General features: G+C 34.3%; 1 protein-coding gene across 1 annotated transcript in view; it reads right to left on the bottom strand.

Moving 5' to 3' along the window:
• Swim (Secreted Wg-interacting molecule) overlaps positions 1 to 8,992 on the bottom strand; it is a 51,693-nt gene extending 42,701 nt beyond the window's left edge. Inside the window, exon 1 of the mRNA XM_053762369.1 lies at positions 8,691 to 8,992. Coding sequence (XP_053618344.1) covers positions 8,691 to 8,701 — 11 coding nt within the window. The 5' untranslated portion in view covers positions 8,702 to 8,992. The remainder of the gene's footprint in view (positions 1 to 8,690) is intronic.
• Between the last annotated feature and the right edge of the window lie 10,653 nt (positions 8,993 to 19,645).

The following is a 19,645-nucleotide window of genomic DNA, read 5'->3' as shown; positions in this document are numbered from 1 at the left end:
ATTTTAAGTAGGTACAATATTTTTTTTTTACATTAAACTGCAATTAAAAGAAAAAAAAATCGATTTGAAAAATAAACTATTTAAAAAAAGGATACGAATTATACATTTAATGACTTACGAGTAAAAAATGTTATTTGTTTTATTGAGCTGTTTACACGGCTTGAAGGGTTTTATTACCACGCATTAGACGACAAAAATGGAATGGTCAAAAGGCGGACCACAGAAATAACATACAACCAGGATATTAAACTCAAAAACCACATGAGTGCTGTGGCTGTGGTAGCTATATCAAAATATTTTCCGAAATATCTGCCTAATAGTTTTTTCTTTGACAAACTTTTACGATGTAAGTGAAATAAAACACGTATGAAGTGGTCTAGAAAAGTTGCTGTTTGTTTTTATATGGTTGTGGTTTAGTTCAAAATTGTGTACCTCTAAGTTATAACATACAGAGTTCAAAGCAATAAAAAAATCGGTGCTGAAAACGTGTGTGTGTTGCATCTTCTACCGGAGACCATTTCCCATCAGGTGGGCCAAATGCTTGTTTGCTTGTTCAACAGGTATTTAGTGTAAAAAAAAAAAACATTTTTATGATAAGTTGTCTTTAAGAATTCTTGTCTGTCTTAGATTTTACTGTCTCGTTATTTCAAGTACTTAAATAATAATGCTTCTTTCAAAGAATCTACCTATCCTATCCACTTAAACAGAGGCTTGAGATCCATATTTAACTCGCCAAAGACACCAAAGATGAATTCGTAGTTTTTAAACCAGAGCTCACTTTTCGAAATATATATTGTAACCTACTTAATCCCTACTCATTTATTAAAAGTAAAATCAAAATTATCTAAGACATATACTTACATAGATAATGCACGAATGCACATTTCCAATCTCTCCAATCAATCTACAACACTTTGATCCCACGATGCACTTTCAATACAGGCCATATTTATCTCTAAACCTTTATAGATAGAGTTCATATTTGCAGTTGAAGCCCGATGCAGACTGATAAATTTAAATTTAGTTAACAAGATATATTGTGTGTTTTGATCAAAATTAATAGGTTTCTGATTGATACTAAACACTTGCACACGCTACTATTTAATGTTATTAGTTAGATAGCTCCTTTTGAATTATGATGGCTTAACTAAAGTCATTTTTGACTTCCTACAGAGTTGAAATTTCCACGTCTCGCTTCTGTTTGCATGACAATTATTATATGATATCTAACAAACATGTCCAGGTGACCCAATTCTAACCATCATTGGTAGCCGATTCTGGGGTGAGCGGGTGGCTCACCCTAGAATCGGCTACCAATGAGGGAACTCCTCAATGGTTTCACAAACATGATTTTTAGTCACGCATTGAATGCAACAAGATATCTGAAGATAATAAAAGCTTGTAGCAAAAATAATATTTTTGTAAGAAAACTTGTTGACAGTAAGATATATATAATGTATCAATCAGCTGCTTTTCCCCCCGCGTAGATTGTAAAAGTAAATCAAGGGAAAGCTATGAACTGAACATGACAACATACTAAACATTTTTGTACATTTTTCTTTTACTTTGTTTCTAAGCAAATTGTATATTTACTAGAAGCGTTCGTTTTCAAAAGAGTTTATTTAAACAATTGTCATTTAAACAAGGACTTTTAAAACAATGAACATGTGTACTGCGCCGTAAAAGAAACCACTTATATAATAAAAACATGTGTTAAGTATGTTTGTCGCGCAAATGAGACTAAACATTTGAACAAATATGTCTTGGTTGTGTGGTATTTAAAATTTTATTTAAGTTCTCCATGCGGAAGAAGGAAACATTTAGAAGCGAGTTGCTTCTCTACCCGAGCAGATTTTAAAAAGCAATCAAGGGAAAAGGCTAGAGTTTCTCTCATTCATCTCTCTTCGAAAAAAACATGTCCTAACCTGTCCCTATTCTTTTATCATGGAAAATGATGATTGTATGTGAATGAATGAATGAAGCCTAAGTGTGGAGCCAACTGGTAAATTATTTTTGTATATGTGCAAGTTTATAAATAAATCATTCATTCATTCAATCAATCATTCCATCATTCGATCATTCAATAATTAATTAATTCATTCATTCATATCATATACACCAAATACGTGCAGTAGCGTGAAGTTAATCGCGAACAGATAGACTGAGAGACGTGGCAAAGGACAAATTCCTTTTATTATGTAAGGATGTAAGAAAATTCTCTATTCGTCCATACTAATATTATGAATCATACACGTCAAAACAGAGCATTAGATTAAGGTGTTCACAGCGTTTCGACCGCTGCGGTCGGGCTGTCATTAAGATCCGTCAATTTTCTCGCATTACCACAGTGCAGATTAAATATTTTAAAGTCAGATGGTAAAACTAATTCTTGCCTTTGTTGAAATTTGAAACATTGTAATGACACCGCGGCCGCAGCGGTCGAAACATAGTGAGAAACTTCCTTTTTCGTGTAAAGATAGTGACAAATCTAAATGGTGAGATAGACTACTTTCGCCGCATGCGGAGCCACAGTCAACAACAAGTACATTAATTAATATTCTCACTACATTTTCCTTAACGGGGTAAACAGAGTCCCTGGCTTGCCGCCAAACTCTGACGCAATATGTTTCTAAGTATCATACGTATTAACGTATGATAAAAGTACTTTTTCTTTTCTTTTCTTAAAATGCGAAAGTTTGTGAGCACGTACGGATGTATGTATGTTTGTTACCCTTTCACGCAAAATCTATTGGCGGACTGTTATGAAATTTGGTACAAGGGTAGAATATACCTGAAATAACATAGGGTACTTATTATCCCAAAATTCCCACGGGAGCGAAGCTCCGGCTGATAATATTAAAAAAAAATCTTTAATTTCGTAATAAACTTGAAACCATGGACGTCCTACTCCACGGAGTTGAAACATCAAGTACTTAAACTAATCCTTTACTGTGATCGGCATACTAACAACTTTTTTACACAAATATAACAGTTAAAATTTGCATAAACTGGATTACTTAAGGAAAACCATGTTTTTATGGCCAGGTGTGGCGCCAAGACTTTGGCAGGTGAATGGCATCACGATTTATTTATGAAATGTTGTCAACTTTTTGGGTTCCGCATCCCAAAATATTTTTCCTTTTTTATATTTTTTAAACTAGCGGCTTCAACCCGCTTCGCTCGGGTAAAATCACGATAAATTATTATCCTAAATCTTCCTTAGGTACCACCATATGTTATCGTGAAAACCTCACAAATATCCGTTCGGTAGTTTTTGAATTTACGCGTTCATACAGACATTAACGCGATAGAGAGACTTCTCATTATACTTAACTAGCGGCCCGTCCCTGCTTCGCTCAGGTAAAACCTTAATAAATTATACACCTAAACCTTCCTCAGGAATCAAACTATATATAAATAAAACCCTTATCAAAATCCGTTGTGTAGTTTTATAGATTTAAGCATACATAGGGATATAAGGGACAGATAAAGCGACTTTGTTTTATACTATATATTATTAGTGCTATGTAAGAATAAATATATCCTTCGAATATATATTTGCAATATATGGGCTATAACACTGTTAAAATAAGTTTTATTCGGCATTTCTTTGCTCTGTGGCTCGTATGCCGCGGCATATAGCTGAGCTGGTTACCTTTTCGGCTTCGATTTCCGAATTTTCCATTATTAATAAGTTTCTATAAAATTAAGTATAAGTACTTTAGCATAGTAAACAACGTAAATGTGTTTGATTTAGCCGAATAATGTCTTTCTTTCTTTCTTTCCAAAATGCAGGATGTGGGGCTTTTTGAGAAATATTATTATAATATTAATTTTAAAAAGTACAAGTACTTACGTTAGAAATGAGGTTTATAATTACGTATTATGTAAGTTAAGTACCTAATTAAAGTACATTAATTAAATAATCAAAATATTTTCAATACATCTATAAAATTAAACTAAATACATACATATAATATGATAAATCACACAGATGAACTTTAATTACGTATTACCTAAATTGCTGTATTGTCTATGACATCATAAAGTTTTTTAATTGTGGGTCAAGATTAGCCAGCATACCACATCAACAAGAATTAAAACGTGGAGACGTCACGTCACTGGTTTGGGGGGCTACCATTAAACACGTATAGCACGCTATTGCGTACACACGCATTCTTTATTTTTACACGATGCGTAGGTACGTTAGTGACGTGCTAGTGTTTGTATGTTTCGTTAGGGCTTCTGATGTTCATTGATTTAATGAATAGATTTCGTTTTATGATCATGATATTGGAGTCATAAACTTGAGATATTGATCAGGCATAGGAGAATTTGTTAATCACCTCGTTAGTTTCAATCATACGTTCTTCTTATTTGCGTATCGATGATGGCAAATAAACGCTCTAATCATAAGTTTGAAAAGGACAGATTATTCTGCGATTAGCCAAAACGTGGACTATGGGACATCACAGCACCGAATGTATTCGGGAACACAGGAAGATATAGATTGTTAAGAACGCTGAATGATTTTTGACACGCTATTACGGAACTCTCACTCTCAAGTCGAGTTGCACCTTCAACCGGTGGGTTGCACCGTCAACTTTGACGTTAACTTTAACCTGCACAGTAAAACGCAAAGTACGCCATTTTGTTCGACGTTTATACATTTGACGGTACATATGCTTGCCGCATGGAATTAGTAGGCACGAAGTACAAGTATTGAACCCACTACCGCCGAAGCAGAAGCCGATACCAATAGACCATAGATAAAATTAATCTTTTATCTATGCAATAGACCATAAAGCTAGTTTCCATGGTAACAAGGCGACAAAAATCCGTTCCGCGTGCAACGATATCTTATACATTGATACTGGAATTTCAAGGTTTGCCAATTAGCGGGTAACGTTGACGCACTGGCGCCATAGTCAATATGTCTATATATTTGTATACTAACTAAAACTTTTAATGAAATTTGGTATTTATGTAGTTAAAAACCCCCCCTCCAAACATAGGCTACTATTATTTCCAAAAATTAACCCTCAAATGACTCTAATGGGGGAGGGGTGAAAATTTTTATGAACATTTGTCTGTTCCAAACAATAAATAAAATAATAAATTCAAATTTGCACTACACAAGCCTCCAAATCCAAAGAAGCTCGCCATTTCGCTGACAATGAAACAAAAAAACAGGTAATTAGATCACAGACAATAATGTAGCGTGGGCTCAGTTATGTGATATGTAAATATTGTCTAGTATTATCAGCTGAGGACTATACTCAAGGTGAAATACCAGGTATATGACATAGTTAAAGTATTATAAACATTCTATAGACCGTACCACGATAGACGGACCGTGGCAATATGAGGAACTGTCAATAACTGATAGAACACATTGTGTTTGCAGCAACAGTAGTGCTTTTTGTGGTTGCACTTTGTGGCGTGAGTCTGATATCAGTCTAGTCTACCATATCCCCCATGGATTTCGTACTAGGCGAGTAAAGACACAAAGCTTTGGCAGCTGAGAGTCAATAGTATTCCCAAAGAGTCAGCCCAGTTGTAAAGTCACAATGGAAGTGCAACATTTTCAGGTTTAATTTGTTCGCTGACTTAGGGCTCCTCAGCGCTAAGCCCCCAATGTAAACAGGAACACGATGGAGATCCATTTAGGACCCTTGAGGTTTACGCAGGAATTTTGATATAAAAAGTATCCTATGTGTTAGTCCATGTTTTATTCTACTACACTAACCTCCAATTTATTTGCATACCTACATCAGGTTAAAAGCAGTCTTAATAAATTTTGTTCTGCATTCCGATTCTCGAGTGATCATGTTTATACTATTTTCCAGCCATATCGCCTTGACTCATTTTTTTATTAATCGATTTTATTGAATCGATACGCCATTCGTTTTGTTCATCTGACTGAATTATTACTTTTTAAATCGATTGATAGCCCACATTCAGGTCGAGTTGAAATAGCCCGGTCTAGATGCTTCTGTTTCAATAAAAACCGATTTTTATAAATCATAAATAAAATATTTAGGACAATAGATATATTTTATTTAAAAATAGCTCGATATGTCGTACGTATATCAGGTTCTAAGCAACGTATCGCGATGAAATCTATACCAGATTTTTAGTTAGACCATACTGCGAAAACAGCATCAAATTCGATCCAGAACGTGATTTTTACGTGATGCGCGAACAAATCATCAAAACCTGTCCAGCGGTTTAGCCATGCAAGTGGAACAAACAGACTTTCGCATTTATAATATTAGAATGGATGCATAGACGTGCAGTTGCTCGCAGCATCGCGTGCCGAAAAATATCAGATGCACAATACAAAACACTTATTAAAGCGGCTAAAGTCGCGGCAATAACTAGTATTATACTACGAGTATGATAAGAATATTATTCATAAATATGAAGTCCATATTCCGTACCATTAAAATAATATCAGAGCGATGAATATTAATTAATTCATTAAATGATAAATCCGATTATACCTAATTCAGGATAATCTGCATCAAAAATGCTAATAAATTATGTAGGTATAAGATAAACAATATAGAGACTTCAATCCAAAAATGTGTTTTATAAAATACTAGCTGTTTGCCCGCGATTTCGTCACCGTAGAATAGTTACTCCTGACAGCATAAGTATCCATGCCAGATTACTAATTTCAAGGACCAATATTTTTGTGTCGTTTTGTTTTGTTCGTCTTTTCATCATGACTTTCATACAAACTTTCACCCCCTTTATAGTCTTTTAGAGGTTTATTTTAGCCTATATTTGAACGGGGGTCTTTAACTTCATGCATACCAAATTTCATAAAAATTGGTCCAGCCTATTAGCTGTGAAAACAGAACAGACAGACAGAAAGACAGACTTTCGCATTTATAAAATTAGTGTAGTATGTATTATTTTGAATATGGAAGTAGGACTAGCGTTTTGTGTAATATCGAGGTAGTAAATTAATTATGCATGCAATTTTTTGTCTGTGTATGAATTAAATTGGTGATCTGTTCATTTGAAGATCACAAGTTTTGTATTTTTTTTTGCCCAAGGGCATGTTAAGCGAAGTCAGACAGAGATTTTAGTGTTAGTGCTAACACTGCCGTCAGATTTTATTCAAGTCGCACTGTTGTGCTGTCTGTCCCTTTGATGCGATTTTTTTTTAATAAACAGATCGATTCAAAAGGTATTATATAGTTACTTTTAAATCAATTTAATCTAGGAACTTCAAAGATGCAATGAGTAATTTTCTGATAAAATCCAGCTATGCAAATACCAAGTATCGATACAATCGTGAAATCGATTAATACAGCCATATCGGCCATATCGATTTATATAAACGCTAACATCTGCTTAAAATCAACATTTTATCGTATGTTGTTATCAGGCCTCGACCCTTCCTTCTACCAAAAATGTCATTATTGAAGTAATTTGAAGTAAATTAGAAGCATATATAGTGTTTTAAATCATGAGATTTGTGATTGATTAATAACATTGATGGAAATCCGTCGAAAATACGCCGGCTCCACTATCGCGGACCAGTTCGTGTTACTTGGCGGATTCGTGATACATTGCTGGCTTTTCCTTGCATTAAATAAAAGATCTGATACATATTACGCAATGCATACACGTCGGCATCTGAGTTCAATAGTATATAGACGGCAATTAACGATTTTACGATTCGGTTACATGATACTTTGAAACACAACGCAAGATGATATTCACTTTATAACTATACGTGGTTGGGTGCTAATTTGTTAAATAAACGACCAACGTCAAGGTGCGTATCATATGTCCTATTGTTCTGTTGATAGATGGACAATTGAATATCTTTATATTAATTTATAGAGATCAAAATATAAGTAAAAAATACTCTTGTCAAATAATAAAACCGAGGTCAAAATCGGTTCAGCCGTGTGGCTGCTACTTTGCCACGGACAGACATACAGATAGAGACACGTTAAATTTATATATTCCTTTATAGTCGGGGGTTGATAAAAAAAAAAATATTATGATATCAACAACACACGTCCGAACCTTATCGGGTAAAAAATCGTTATCAAATCTCATTCACAATGCAAGCAGCATTTTTCTCATTGATAAAACATTCTTGTACAATTTTAATAGATTTTTGCAACAAGCATATGATTTATAAATAACTAAATTTTGCCCACGGCTTTACCACGGTAACAGTTATAACTCCGGGATGAGAGGTATACCCTATGTCCTTTTCCATACTTCAAACTAGATGTATGCAAAATTTCAAATGATTGGTTGAGTACATACATAGCTTGAAGAAGTAACAAATTTATTTTCGCATTTATAATATTAATTGGGATTAGAATAAGTAGGTAGCCTTAGTAACAAACTACATATTATAGAAAAAACTACCCTTGTTTTGAAAAGAAAGCACTGATTTCACAGGTTTTCGACATATTTTACAATAACATCATTTCGTAATGACGTTGCATAAATAAATAATAATTGCTTAGTTATTATAGAAAAAAAATGTCAACGAACTCTTTAAATTGTCGCCTTTTTTATATATATTTTTCGCGCCAATGTGCGCGCAAGTTCCTATACTCCAGCACGCTGATTTTTTTCCAGACAGGATGTGACAATTTTAATAACAATACAAAAAAAAGTTTTTGTTATGGAAACGATGTTGTACTTACATATTCGCCATGCCAGCTTGTTTCTAAACTTATATAACTAAAACACAGCCAAGGAGACCAAAATTTGCCTAAATGCTAATTAAGTCTTTCAAACGCAAATTTAAGTTCGCGTAAACAATAAACAACCAAAAGAAAAAAATATCATCTGACCATTGTTCACGATTAAAAAAAAAACACTGGCAGTCGGGATTTCAAATTATTTAAATTTCGAAAAACTTTTAGCGCGCGAATTTCGTACTATCGCTGTGGCTCGCGTCGCGCGTATGCGTTCGACACCGCAGAACGCTAGAAGCGAACTGAATTCATTCCATCCTCAACATAACAACACACTTTGGTTTCGAACATTGAGTCAGAAATATTACAATTAATCCACGTCCAAACAAAATTTTCCTTAAAACATAAATATTTACAAGATCATTGTGTAAATTTAGAATAATTATTGTGGAAAATTGGAAAACAAACGCCTACAAACGCGCATGCTGAGGGGAAATCCGCATTTTCGAAGTTGGTAAATATTTACGTGAATATATTGATGATAGATACATAGAATTACGTCGTTTATAAGGAGTTTTGATCATGTTTTAAAATATGTTAAATAATTTAAATATAGCTGAACGTTACTGATACCGAAAAATTTAAATAATATTTTACGAAATATTGTAAATGCAAAAGTTTATGAGGATGTACGTGTATATATATGTTTGTTACTCTTTCACATAAAATATACTGGACCGATTATTATGAAATTTGATACACGGGTAAAATACAATCTGGAATAACACATAGGGTCCTTTTTATCCCGAAATCCTCACAAGAGCGAAGCCCCGGGGCGCAGTTACGATTATGTAACTTGGCTTCTTTATAATTACACATTATCGTACAAAACGTTATGTTCACAAATTGGCTACTACTTGGGAATGCCTATTGATTCCAAAAATCGCGTTGTCATAGCACGTCACTGTCACACAAGTTACGTTTAGTTATGGATATAATTTTATGCATTTAGTAGGTACATATATTTTTTTGTTTTTGACACAGATATAAGAATATTACATGTAATATGTTCTTATAACTTTTTTGACAAAAGAAAGAATCTGTACATGATCAAACTTGACAAAATTATATTATAATATAATATAATTATATTAATATATTTCGTTCGAAATTTTCAGTCAAACCGATTTTGGATCCGAACCAACTTTAATGCAAAAGTCCGTCATAACGCACGCAATGCACAACACAACACCCACTATAAAAAAAACTAATACCTATGACATAATTTCTATATCCATTAGACAAATGATTGACGCCAAAACAATACATTAGGATTACCTGCCTTGAGTATATAGAATAGAACTGTTTGCCAAAAGTTATTTCCGGAGGTGCAGTACAAGATTGGCTGTGTCGCTCTGTAAGTCTTATATTCTATATTCTTTTTTTAGGGTTTCGTATATAATATTGAACCTTATATATATTCTGTATGCATTGGATTGGTTTGGATTATGGATTGGATAGTTAGATACTAAACCTTTCATTCGTCATATTTGTCTGGACATCCGTCCTTATATCACAGCTTTTTCTACGGATAAATAAAAATAAAATATGTTCGTTTTTTATCGGTCATTATTAAATAGGTCATTAGGTTCTCATAGAACGAAGCTCCCATAACATGTGGCTTGTCATTACATATTATCGTCCGCGCATAAGTATTTTATTACCAAATCGAATCGTTATTATGATCGTTATATCTTTTAGAGGGCATGTGAGCAGTTTTACATCTCAATCGATATTAATTTTAAAAAATATAATACTTTATTATATTTTTTTTGTTTATACGGGCTCCTTTTCTAGATCTGCTTTTGAAAATAAATATTTATCTTCTTCATAGGGCCGTGATAATTACGTGGAATGAAACACACACAACTTTCTTGGCATTATTAATGGAGTGGTTTGCCATTGCCTTCTCCATTTCACACACAAATTAATAATAAACCAGTGCGCATGTTTCCTCACAATGTTTTCCTTCACCGGAAGGAAATGGTGGTCTATGAAAACTACGATAAGTACTTACCTACATGAGTCAGTTTGGAGTACACACTCATGTGGCACTGGTAGGATTCAAACCTGGAACCTTTCGATCCACAGGCGGTTACGAACACGTGACAACCTACTTATTGGCTTTGACAAACTAAGTAGTTTCTTTATGTATATTTTAGGAACAACTTCATGAATTGTTAAAATGGGTTCATTATAGGTAAGTACCTATAATGAACGAAAAAACTGTCAGCTTTATGTATGTATCGATTAGGTAGCGAACTTCGCACGTGAAAATAAACGAACAAAACGCACTTCTTATTTCTATAAAAATCGTTTTAAAATTGTTAAAAGTTTTGTTTATGCCATTCCTTCTGCGCGTGTTTTTCTCAGCATCTCGCGTTGTGACCTAATTTTGAAGAAGAATCGCAAATCTGTTTATTTCAAAGGACGAGTTTCATGTGTTTTGGTCAGGGTTGACAAAAATATTTTTTAAACAAAAAATGTTTTATTTCTACGTTTATGAACCGTTAAAGTACATAGATAATTTCACATTTAGCCTAAAGTAAATACATTGATGAGTACTTACGTAAATAGGTATGTAGTCTTTATGTTTTGCCATAAGTACACCTTTTGGTAATTTATAAACACAAAATATTTTTGTATCTACACGCTTTACCACTTAGTTACCTATAACTTTATTATTATGAAAGTTAAAATCTGACATAGACAAATAATTTTATGCTTTCATTTAATTTTTAATATATTACTGACTTGCGATTTAAAAAATTAATACTCATTCTATCAAAGGTAACTTTTTGGAAGTTACATACCCTACTAACCTACCCCCGAAAATAGCGTTTTAAAAATAAATAATCCATACAAATATCATAATTGTGAATGTGTGTTTGATTGTCCGTCTTTCACGACAAAACGTAGCAACGGATTTAGGTGATTTTTGGTATGGAGATAGTTGGATAGCTGAAGAGTGCCATAGGCTACATTTTGTCGCGGGCGGAGCGACGGGCAGCAGCTAGTTGTTTATTAAAAATGCGAGTGATCGCGTATGATTTATCAACGGAAATGTCGACTATTGTTTCAGTCTTATAGAAGGCCTTTTTAAGACGAAGACAGCCCTTGTTTTGACATAACAGGGTGGCCAATTTTTGTGGTGGTTAAATTAGGTATCTTTATAAAAACAATAACTTTTTTCATTTGATTCTAAATAGTACTCAATAAAACCAATCAAGGTACTTGTTTTAACTATTTTATTAATTGAAGTTAATATGTGGCAATGTTACAGTCAACATAAAATTTAATTGAGATTATGAAGTCTTAATCAAATGCACAAAGGGCCGTTGATAAAAATAATAATCAGATTTGATTAAACTGACCCATGACTTGTTTGAATATGCTATGTCTACTTGTTAGGTTTTTAATCTAGAAGACTTGATTCTTAGGATCACAAAACTATGCGCTCATATATAAACAAGTTACGTGATAACATTTAACATTTTTTGATAATTTGAAAACATTTTGTTAATCTTCTCTTCTTCTTTTTTTTTCAGTGTATCATGTATACACTTTGGTTTTGTAATTTTATTCCGAATTGATGAAAATATAAAATATATCCTTTGTTCCTTGTTAAATATAGTCTTTAGGGCCGGCAATTAAACATGGAAAATAATGACAGACTATAACACCACCGCAGAAGCGAACCCTTTTTACGAACCGAACATTTTCATACATTTCCTGCATTACATCAGTAACCGTGTCTCGAATGTTTTGTTTTAATTGCTGAAGGTTCATTGGCCTGTCAGCATAGACAGTAGACAAGTCCCTTTAGATAGCCCCACAAAAAAAGTCAGGAGCTGTTAAATCAGGCGATCATGGGGGCCAATCAATGTCACCGTTTCTCGAAATTAATCAACCGGGAAACATTCTTTTTAATGTTTCGTAAAACGCTTTAATAATTAAAACACGTTGTTCCGTCGTAAAACGCTCCATAATAAATTTTCCGTATCTACACAAAGTAATTTTCGTGCAACAACTGTCATATTTACCGCCAAAACAAAATGGCGGCAAAAAATGTTATATAAGTACCTCCAAATTGGCCACCCTGTATTTATATTTATACGTTTGCGAAATTAGGACATAAATTTTAGTATCTGATTCATGTTGTGAAAACCCAGATATCTTTGGAAGGCATTCAGAGAATTGAAGAACAATTTCTTTCATCGTCGTCAATCAGACAATTTAATGGTACTTACATACCTATCAATATGAGAATTCCCAACATATTTTTTTATTTGCGCCATAAAATGTGAGTTAAGACACTTTTGCAATGAAATCAATGGATGGGTGACCAAAATGTAAGTTTATCTCATTGCCGGCTTGTAATTGACTAAGTAGGTCTTACTTACTTGACTAGGTAAAAAATAAAATGCATTAAGCTACTTAAGTAACCAAATACAATAATGAAATGTCGAATCAGTTTTATTAATTACTAGAGGACCGTCCCGGCTCCGCTCGGGTAAGACTTAGTAGTTTTTGAGTTTATTCATTACAAAGAAAAATAGGTACAAATCTTTTCTCTTCATATTAAGTATGGACGAGATTTACTGTTTTTTCGGTATAATTTTTGACTCCAAATCCGGTGACGTCACAATACTTTACTGTCAAATTGTGCTGTACTGTCATACAAGCTCCATATAAAATTTTGATTTTGTTGCGGGTTTTTTAATAGACATAGTTATTCAAGAGGAAGGTTTGTATGTATATAACATGCATAGAACATGCAGAGAAGCAGTGATGGTCTCTTAGTTAAGACGCCCGCCTATGGATCGAAAGGTACCAGGTTCGAATCCTACTCGTGCCAAGAAGAAGAAAATGCATAATATTGCACCTGTGCGAAGCCAGGGCGGGTCGCTAGTTGAGGTTATATGACGATTGTGATGCAACACAACTAGGCACTTGTGAAATACACAGCTCTGTATTCAGTAGAGTCTTCTTCATTTCGATTAGGAGCGAAACCTTGTGTCCAACTAGCTGACGTCTGAAAACAAATGCATTTGACATTCAATAAATCACCATTTTAACTATTGAAACCCAATACCGCTTGGTAACCGAATGCTTAAACGATCTAGGAAATTATACTATAGAAGGTCGCTTCAAGTTCAGAATATTTTGCCAAATTAACGTCAGTCATAATAAAAACTAGATTTATTGCATGGAGTAAGAGAGCTATAGATTGGTAATTAAGGTAACACATTTGGCCCGGTGACGACGTATCCAACTGTCCAACAAATTTTGATACCTATACTATTTATTCCGGGTCCCGTACCTCAAAAGGGTTTCCTTTTCTTCCTGTTGTCCCTCTGTTCGTCTCTCAAGACTCTTTTTTGTCATTATCTCTTTTTTTATTTTATTATTGCTTTTGAAACTTTACTGGTCATCTGGCAAAATTTCCTTATCAGTCTGTGCGATGACAACGCAGTGCTTGATGTGTGGTATTGTGTTGTTACACGGCTCAGCCTAGTGAGGAACTTCCGCTGTCTTCATGTCCGTGACATAGCGGACAAACTCAAGATGAACTCACGTACAATACGTACGAATAAATTCACGTACGGCAAATCACGTACGGAACAAATGTCTGGCTATGCCGTTGAGAATGGGTAAACCCAAGAAGTGCTGGCTTTGGTGTCGATTAAGTACCTATACCAAAGTTTTTTATCCTTATGATAAATACGCCATTTCAGAATGTATTAATGTATTTCTTTCGAAAATTCCTAATCCTAGTTAATATTATAAATGCGAAAGTACCTATGCTTGTTTATTTGTTTGTTTGTTACCTCTTCACGCACTATCTACTCAACCAATCTTTATGGACTTTTGCATACATTTGAAATTATATCCCGGCAAAATAACTGTTCCCTTGGAAAATTCACGCGAGCGAAGCCGCGGGCAAAATATAGTAAGAAGATAAAATATATAAAATTTCAATTCCGCAAAAGAATGATTTGACCCAATCATATCCGCGATGATCGTTTAATAATGTTTGCAATATGAAAAAATAGCCTCAAAATTTAGTTAGTTCTTAGTTTAAGTAATTTTTTGACGTCAATAAGTGATGTATAATCATCCAAAATTGAATAAAGAATTTTGAATTTAAATTTGAAAATAACTGAATGTGTGAATAACAAGTAATCACGGTGAAATAAAAAAAAACCATAATCAGTAACCACAGTTTGCAAACTGAAGTAGGTCGACCTCAATAGACTGTATCGTAAACAACTGGATAAGCTAAATCTTCTGAACGATATTTTTGGAGTGGAGCTTGGGTCGTCCACACTGGCCTAGTGGTCACGACGCCATCTGCTGTCTTTAGGTTTGACGCTTGACGACGATCGTTCTTGTCTATGGAGTTCTTTCCATCTCTCTCTAACCTCAGCCCCAGTTTGTATAATACTAGCAGCTCGCCCCGACTTTGCTCGGGTAAATATAATAAATAAATAATAAAAAGCCTTTTATTGGTTAATTTGTCACTCACATACATTACAAGATTATATTTCATGCATATTACAAAATCTTTTGTTTGAAAAAAAAGATTATATGAAGTATTACTAATTAATATAAGTATATTATTAGTGGATTTTTAATTATGTAAGTATAAATTAATTAATTAAACCATTCCAATTAATCCATAATATTAAATTTATAAAAAAATGTTTAGATGCTATAGTATATATTTTATTTATAACCATAAAAAAAAGTAGCCAAGTCACTCCTGAAGGTTTCGCCTATGACTGTGCACAAATTTAATCAAAATCGGCCTAGAAGTTTTTGAGTTTATCAATTACAAACAAAAAAAAAACAAACATTTCGGGGTTGCTCCCATACGAAAAGTTGTTAAGTATGAGACTGAGCACGTAGACAAAAAGTCCTCAGTGATCAAAAAGACACACACACACCTTGGCTAATCCATAGCTCATCCATGTAAAGTATAATCCATGTATCAACCTTGCCAAACCTTTGTAGTCGAAATGGTAAACAGATCTCAAAGGCGCCTATAAAATTCTTTATTCAGATTCCTTCGTGGAATCGCCATTAATTGATGCCAACCGCAACAATATGGATGTTACGGCCTTTCAAATGCTTGCGGTCTATTAAGAAGGTTATCTAAAAATTTTGATAATTCAATCGCATTTCCAAAGGGGGTTGATGTCAGGCAAGCGGCAGTAAGCGCATTTGTATTGTCAATATTTGTGGTCGTCCAAATCAAAAGGGACCTTATGGCACCCGGCACTTACGCCACTATTGCCGTTGTTTAGTATTCGAACAACGCCAATAAGCTAAGTGCCTGCCGCCACAAAGTCCCTTTTCAATATTTTTCCGCGTATCCTGAGCAGCCGATGATAAAACCCAGGAATAGGCACTTGAATAGAACTATAGGGATACCACGAAACATAAAACACGTAGCATGTCATTGCGTCCACAAAAAAGAGAGAACTTTTTTCACGATATGTGAAAAAGAGACAGCATGTGGACGTTAGTAAAACGTGTTACGTGTTTATATATTTCGTGGTAGACCTTTAGATATCGTAGATCGGGTAAAGCAAAGCCAAGTCTAAAACTCCTTACTGCGACTTGTTTGTCACTTGACTAGAAACTACCCATCTTATTATTTCATTACTTTTTACAGAGAAACAAACAGCTTCATCAAGACTTAGTTAGTTTTTTACATAATGTTTTGATGGGATACTATGTAAGGATGCACAGAAAATAAGTAATAGAGAAATCTAATGGAAATCCCACGTTGAACACACGTCAGAAAATTTAAGACGATTAGCCCGCTACGCGCTAATTCCTCGTGATTCAAGTGCACAGGAATGCGTTTGTATCATAAACACTTCAGATCTTTATTTAGGCATGATTGTGCGGGAGGAAATGCAACTGATTGTTTTGGGATCAGCTAAATTTGAACTTCATGAGAACTCGAGAGAGACGCAGCGAAAGTATTTAAAATTAAAATGTTCAGTGTTGACGGCACCGAGGAAAAATTTATATACATATAATAAAACTGCAAGTGGACTATTTCTGTTTATATGAGATATTATGAAAGATCTGTATGGGACTAATAGCAGTCAAAACATTTTTTTTTATTTTTATCTCTCTGTCTCTCTGTTTGTTCGCGCATCACGCAAAAACTACTGTATGATGGAATTGATGCTGTTTGCACGATTTTATAGCAGATGATCTAACTCAAAATCAGGTATAGGTTTCATCGCGATACGATGCTTAGAACCCGAGATATTATTAATTAAAAATTATGAGCGGACGCACATAGTAAACGCGGACGAAGCCTCGGGCAAAAGCTAGTATTTAAATAATTAATGACTCGACCGTGATTATGCTGCCGCCTATATGAAATCAACCCTCTTTGTAAAAGCAATCATCCACTAACAACACGAGAGGATTTGGAGTTGTCCCATTTTAGGACGGGAATCACACCCCGATAATTTTACTAAGTAAGTCAAGTTAAATACCGAATATATGAATATATAAATATGGCAAAAGTCCCGAAAGATCGTCACGTAATTTCTCTCGAAACAATCAAGTTCTGAATTTTATAAAAGTCGCGTTTAAGTCGTATGAATACAATTATTATTGCTCTCCCAAAGTTTTTGTAGTTGTAACTCAATGTCGGTTTAAGAATACGTATTGTCATTTATTGATTGCAACATTCATAACAAGATGCGGACGAATCCCTATTTTCAAAAAACATCATCAGAACTTCTGAATCGCCGGCAGGTGTTTCACTCCTCAACTTTATTTACCACATATTAAAGTCACAAAGCATTTAAAAAATTATACCTTCACGACCTTTACTATGTACCTAGTTCACTATAAACTTGGAATTTCGGGATAAAAAGTAACCTATGTGTTATTCCAGATTATATTCTATCTGTGTACCAAATTTCATAACAATCCGTCTAGTAGATTTTGCGTGACAGAGTAACAAACATACACATATACATCTTCACAAACTTTCGCATTTATAATACTAGCTGCGCCCAGGAGCTTCGTTTCCGTGGGAATTTCGGGATAAAAAGTAACCTATGTGTTATTCCAGATTGTAATGTAGCTGTGTACCAAATTTCATAATAATCCGGTCCAGTAGATTTTGCGTGACAGAGTATAAAACACACGTAAGTACATACTTCCTCACAAACTTTCGCGTTTACAAATATTTACAATATTAGTAAGATAGGATCTACAACAACTGAAAAGCATTGAAAATTTGAAACTTAGGCTGCGTTGAACAGTGCTTCCAGCCTAACGTTGGGTGTGCACAAGACTTTATAATCATTCATGCTCACTTTGCATTTGTTATTGCTATAGTACTTACGTATGGTTATTTATAACAGCACAAGTATTTTGTGGCGAATGACTGTTTGTTATTTCTTCTAAAAATAACTGTTGTGTTACCTATCGAATGCCAATCGAGGTAAGTTTAAATTTGGACGACGTAGCAGACTTGCTATTTTGTGCGAATTGGACCTATATTATATTGTATATAGATATAAGATAAATATATAAGATAAAATTGTAGTGAATGCCGTGCACGTCTGTAAAAGATGTAAACATTAGAACTAGACTTATGATTTAATGTAAAAATGTAATGCATATGTTTATATTGTTGATGTGCCAATAAATAAATAAATAAATAAATAAATAAATAAATAAATAAAGATATTTATTCAAATCAAACTTCTTCTTCAAAGTCGTATTCCTCATGGCTGTGGATCGTGGTCATTGACTGATGATCGTGGACACATCATCACGTGGAATGAAACACACACAACAACTTTCACTATTAATTGTGTGGTTCGCCATTGCCTTCTCCATTTCATACACAAGTTAATAATCAACCAGTGCGCAGGATTCCTCACGATTTTCCTTCATCAGTAGCAAGTGTTGGTAGATGAAAACTACTATATATGGCATACAAACTCATGTGGTAGTAGTAAATAAATTAAAAAATTAAGAAACCCCCGACTCGGTAATTGGCTTCATCTCATACGCTAGAAAAATCTGACTGTTTCCAAACGGCTAGGCTGAACGCACATTTTCCAGTCATAGCTAAGAACACTCTCGATTAAATTATCTTTAAGAAAAACTAGATCAAAATCAGTTCAGCCGTTTAGCTGCTACGATGCCACGAACACAGATACACAATCCTAAATCCTTCCTAATCTTATAACTTCCTAACTAATATTATAAATGCGAAAGTACCTACTTAAATTTGTTTTGTTTATTTGTTTGTTTGTTACCTCTTCACGCTCCATCTACTTAACCAAATCTTGAAATCTTGCATACACGTAGTTTGAAGAGTAAAGAAGGACACCTTTCATCCCGGATGACGGAATATAACTGTTCCCGTGGGAAATTAACGCGGGCGAAGCCACAAGCAACAGATAGTACAAGATACGTTAAACTTGTAACTCTCCTTCTATCGTCGGGGGTTTTAAATGAATATTCAAAGAAATTTACAAGTGAAGTGAGGAGAGAGAGAGAGAGAGAGAGAGAGAGGGAATGAGGGAGAGAAAACAAAATTAGAACAAGTTTAAGTAGAATTGTATCCAATTTAACTCGTCTACAAAACCATTGCTAATAACATGAATGGGCTGAGAAATGAATCATATTTTAGTCTGTTACGTGCGGAATTTGATGGTCGAGAACTAAAGCTATTTTGAGGCGTGTGGTCCCCGCCCTAGAATAGGACCACTCCATGTACGCCTGTGTATGACGTAGAATCAGGGATGAAAGGTAGGTTAACATCAGATAGGGAAATGTGTAGGAGACTGACATGGTACCGACCTCACATTTCTTTTTACTATTTAACAAGGAAATATGCATGC

The sequence above is a fragment of the Plodia interpunctella genome, chromosome 22 (assembly GCF_027563975.2).
Source record: "Plodia interpunctella isolate USDA-ARS_2022_Savannah chromosome 22, ilPloInte3.2, whole genome shotgun sequence".
Lineage (NCBI taxonomy): Eukaryota > Metazoa > Arthropoda > Insecta > Lepidoptera > Pyralidae > Plodia > Plodia interpunctella.
The sequence above is the reverse complement of the archived record's forward strand: the minus strand, read 5'-3'. Positions and strand labels throughout refer to the sequence as shown.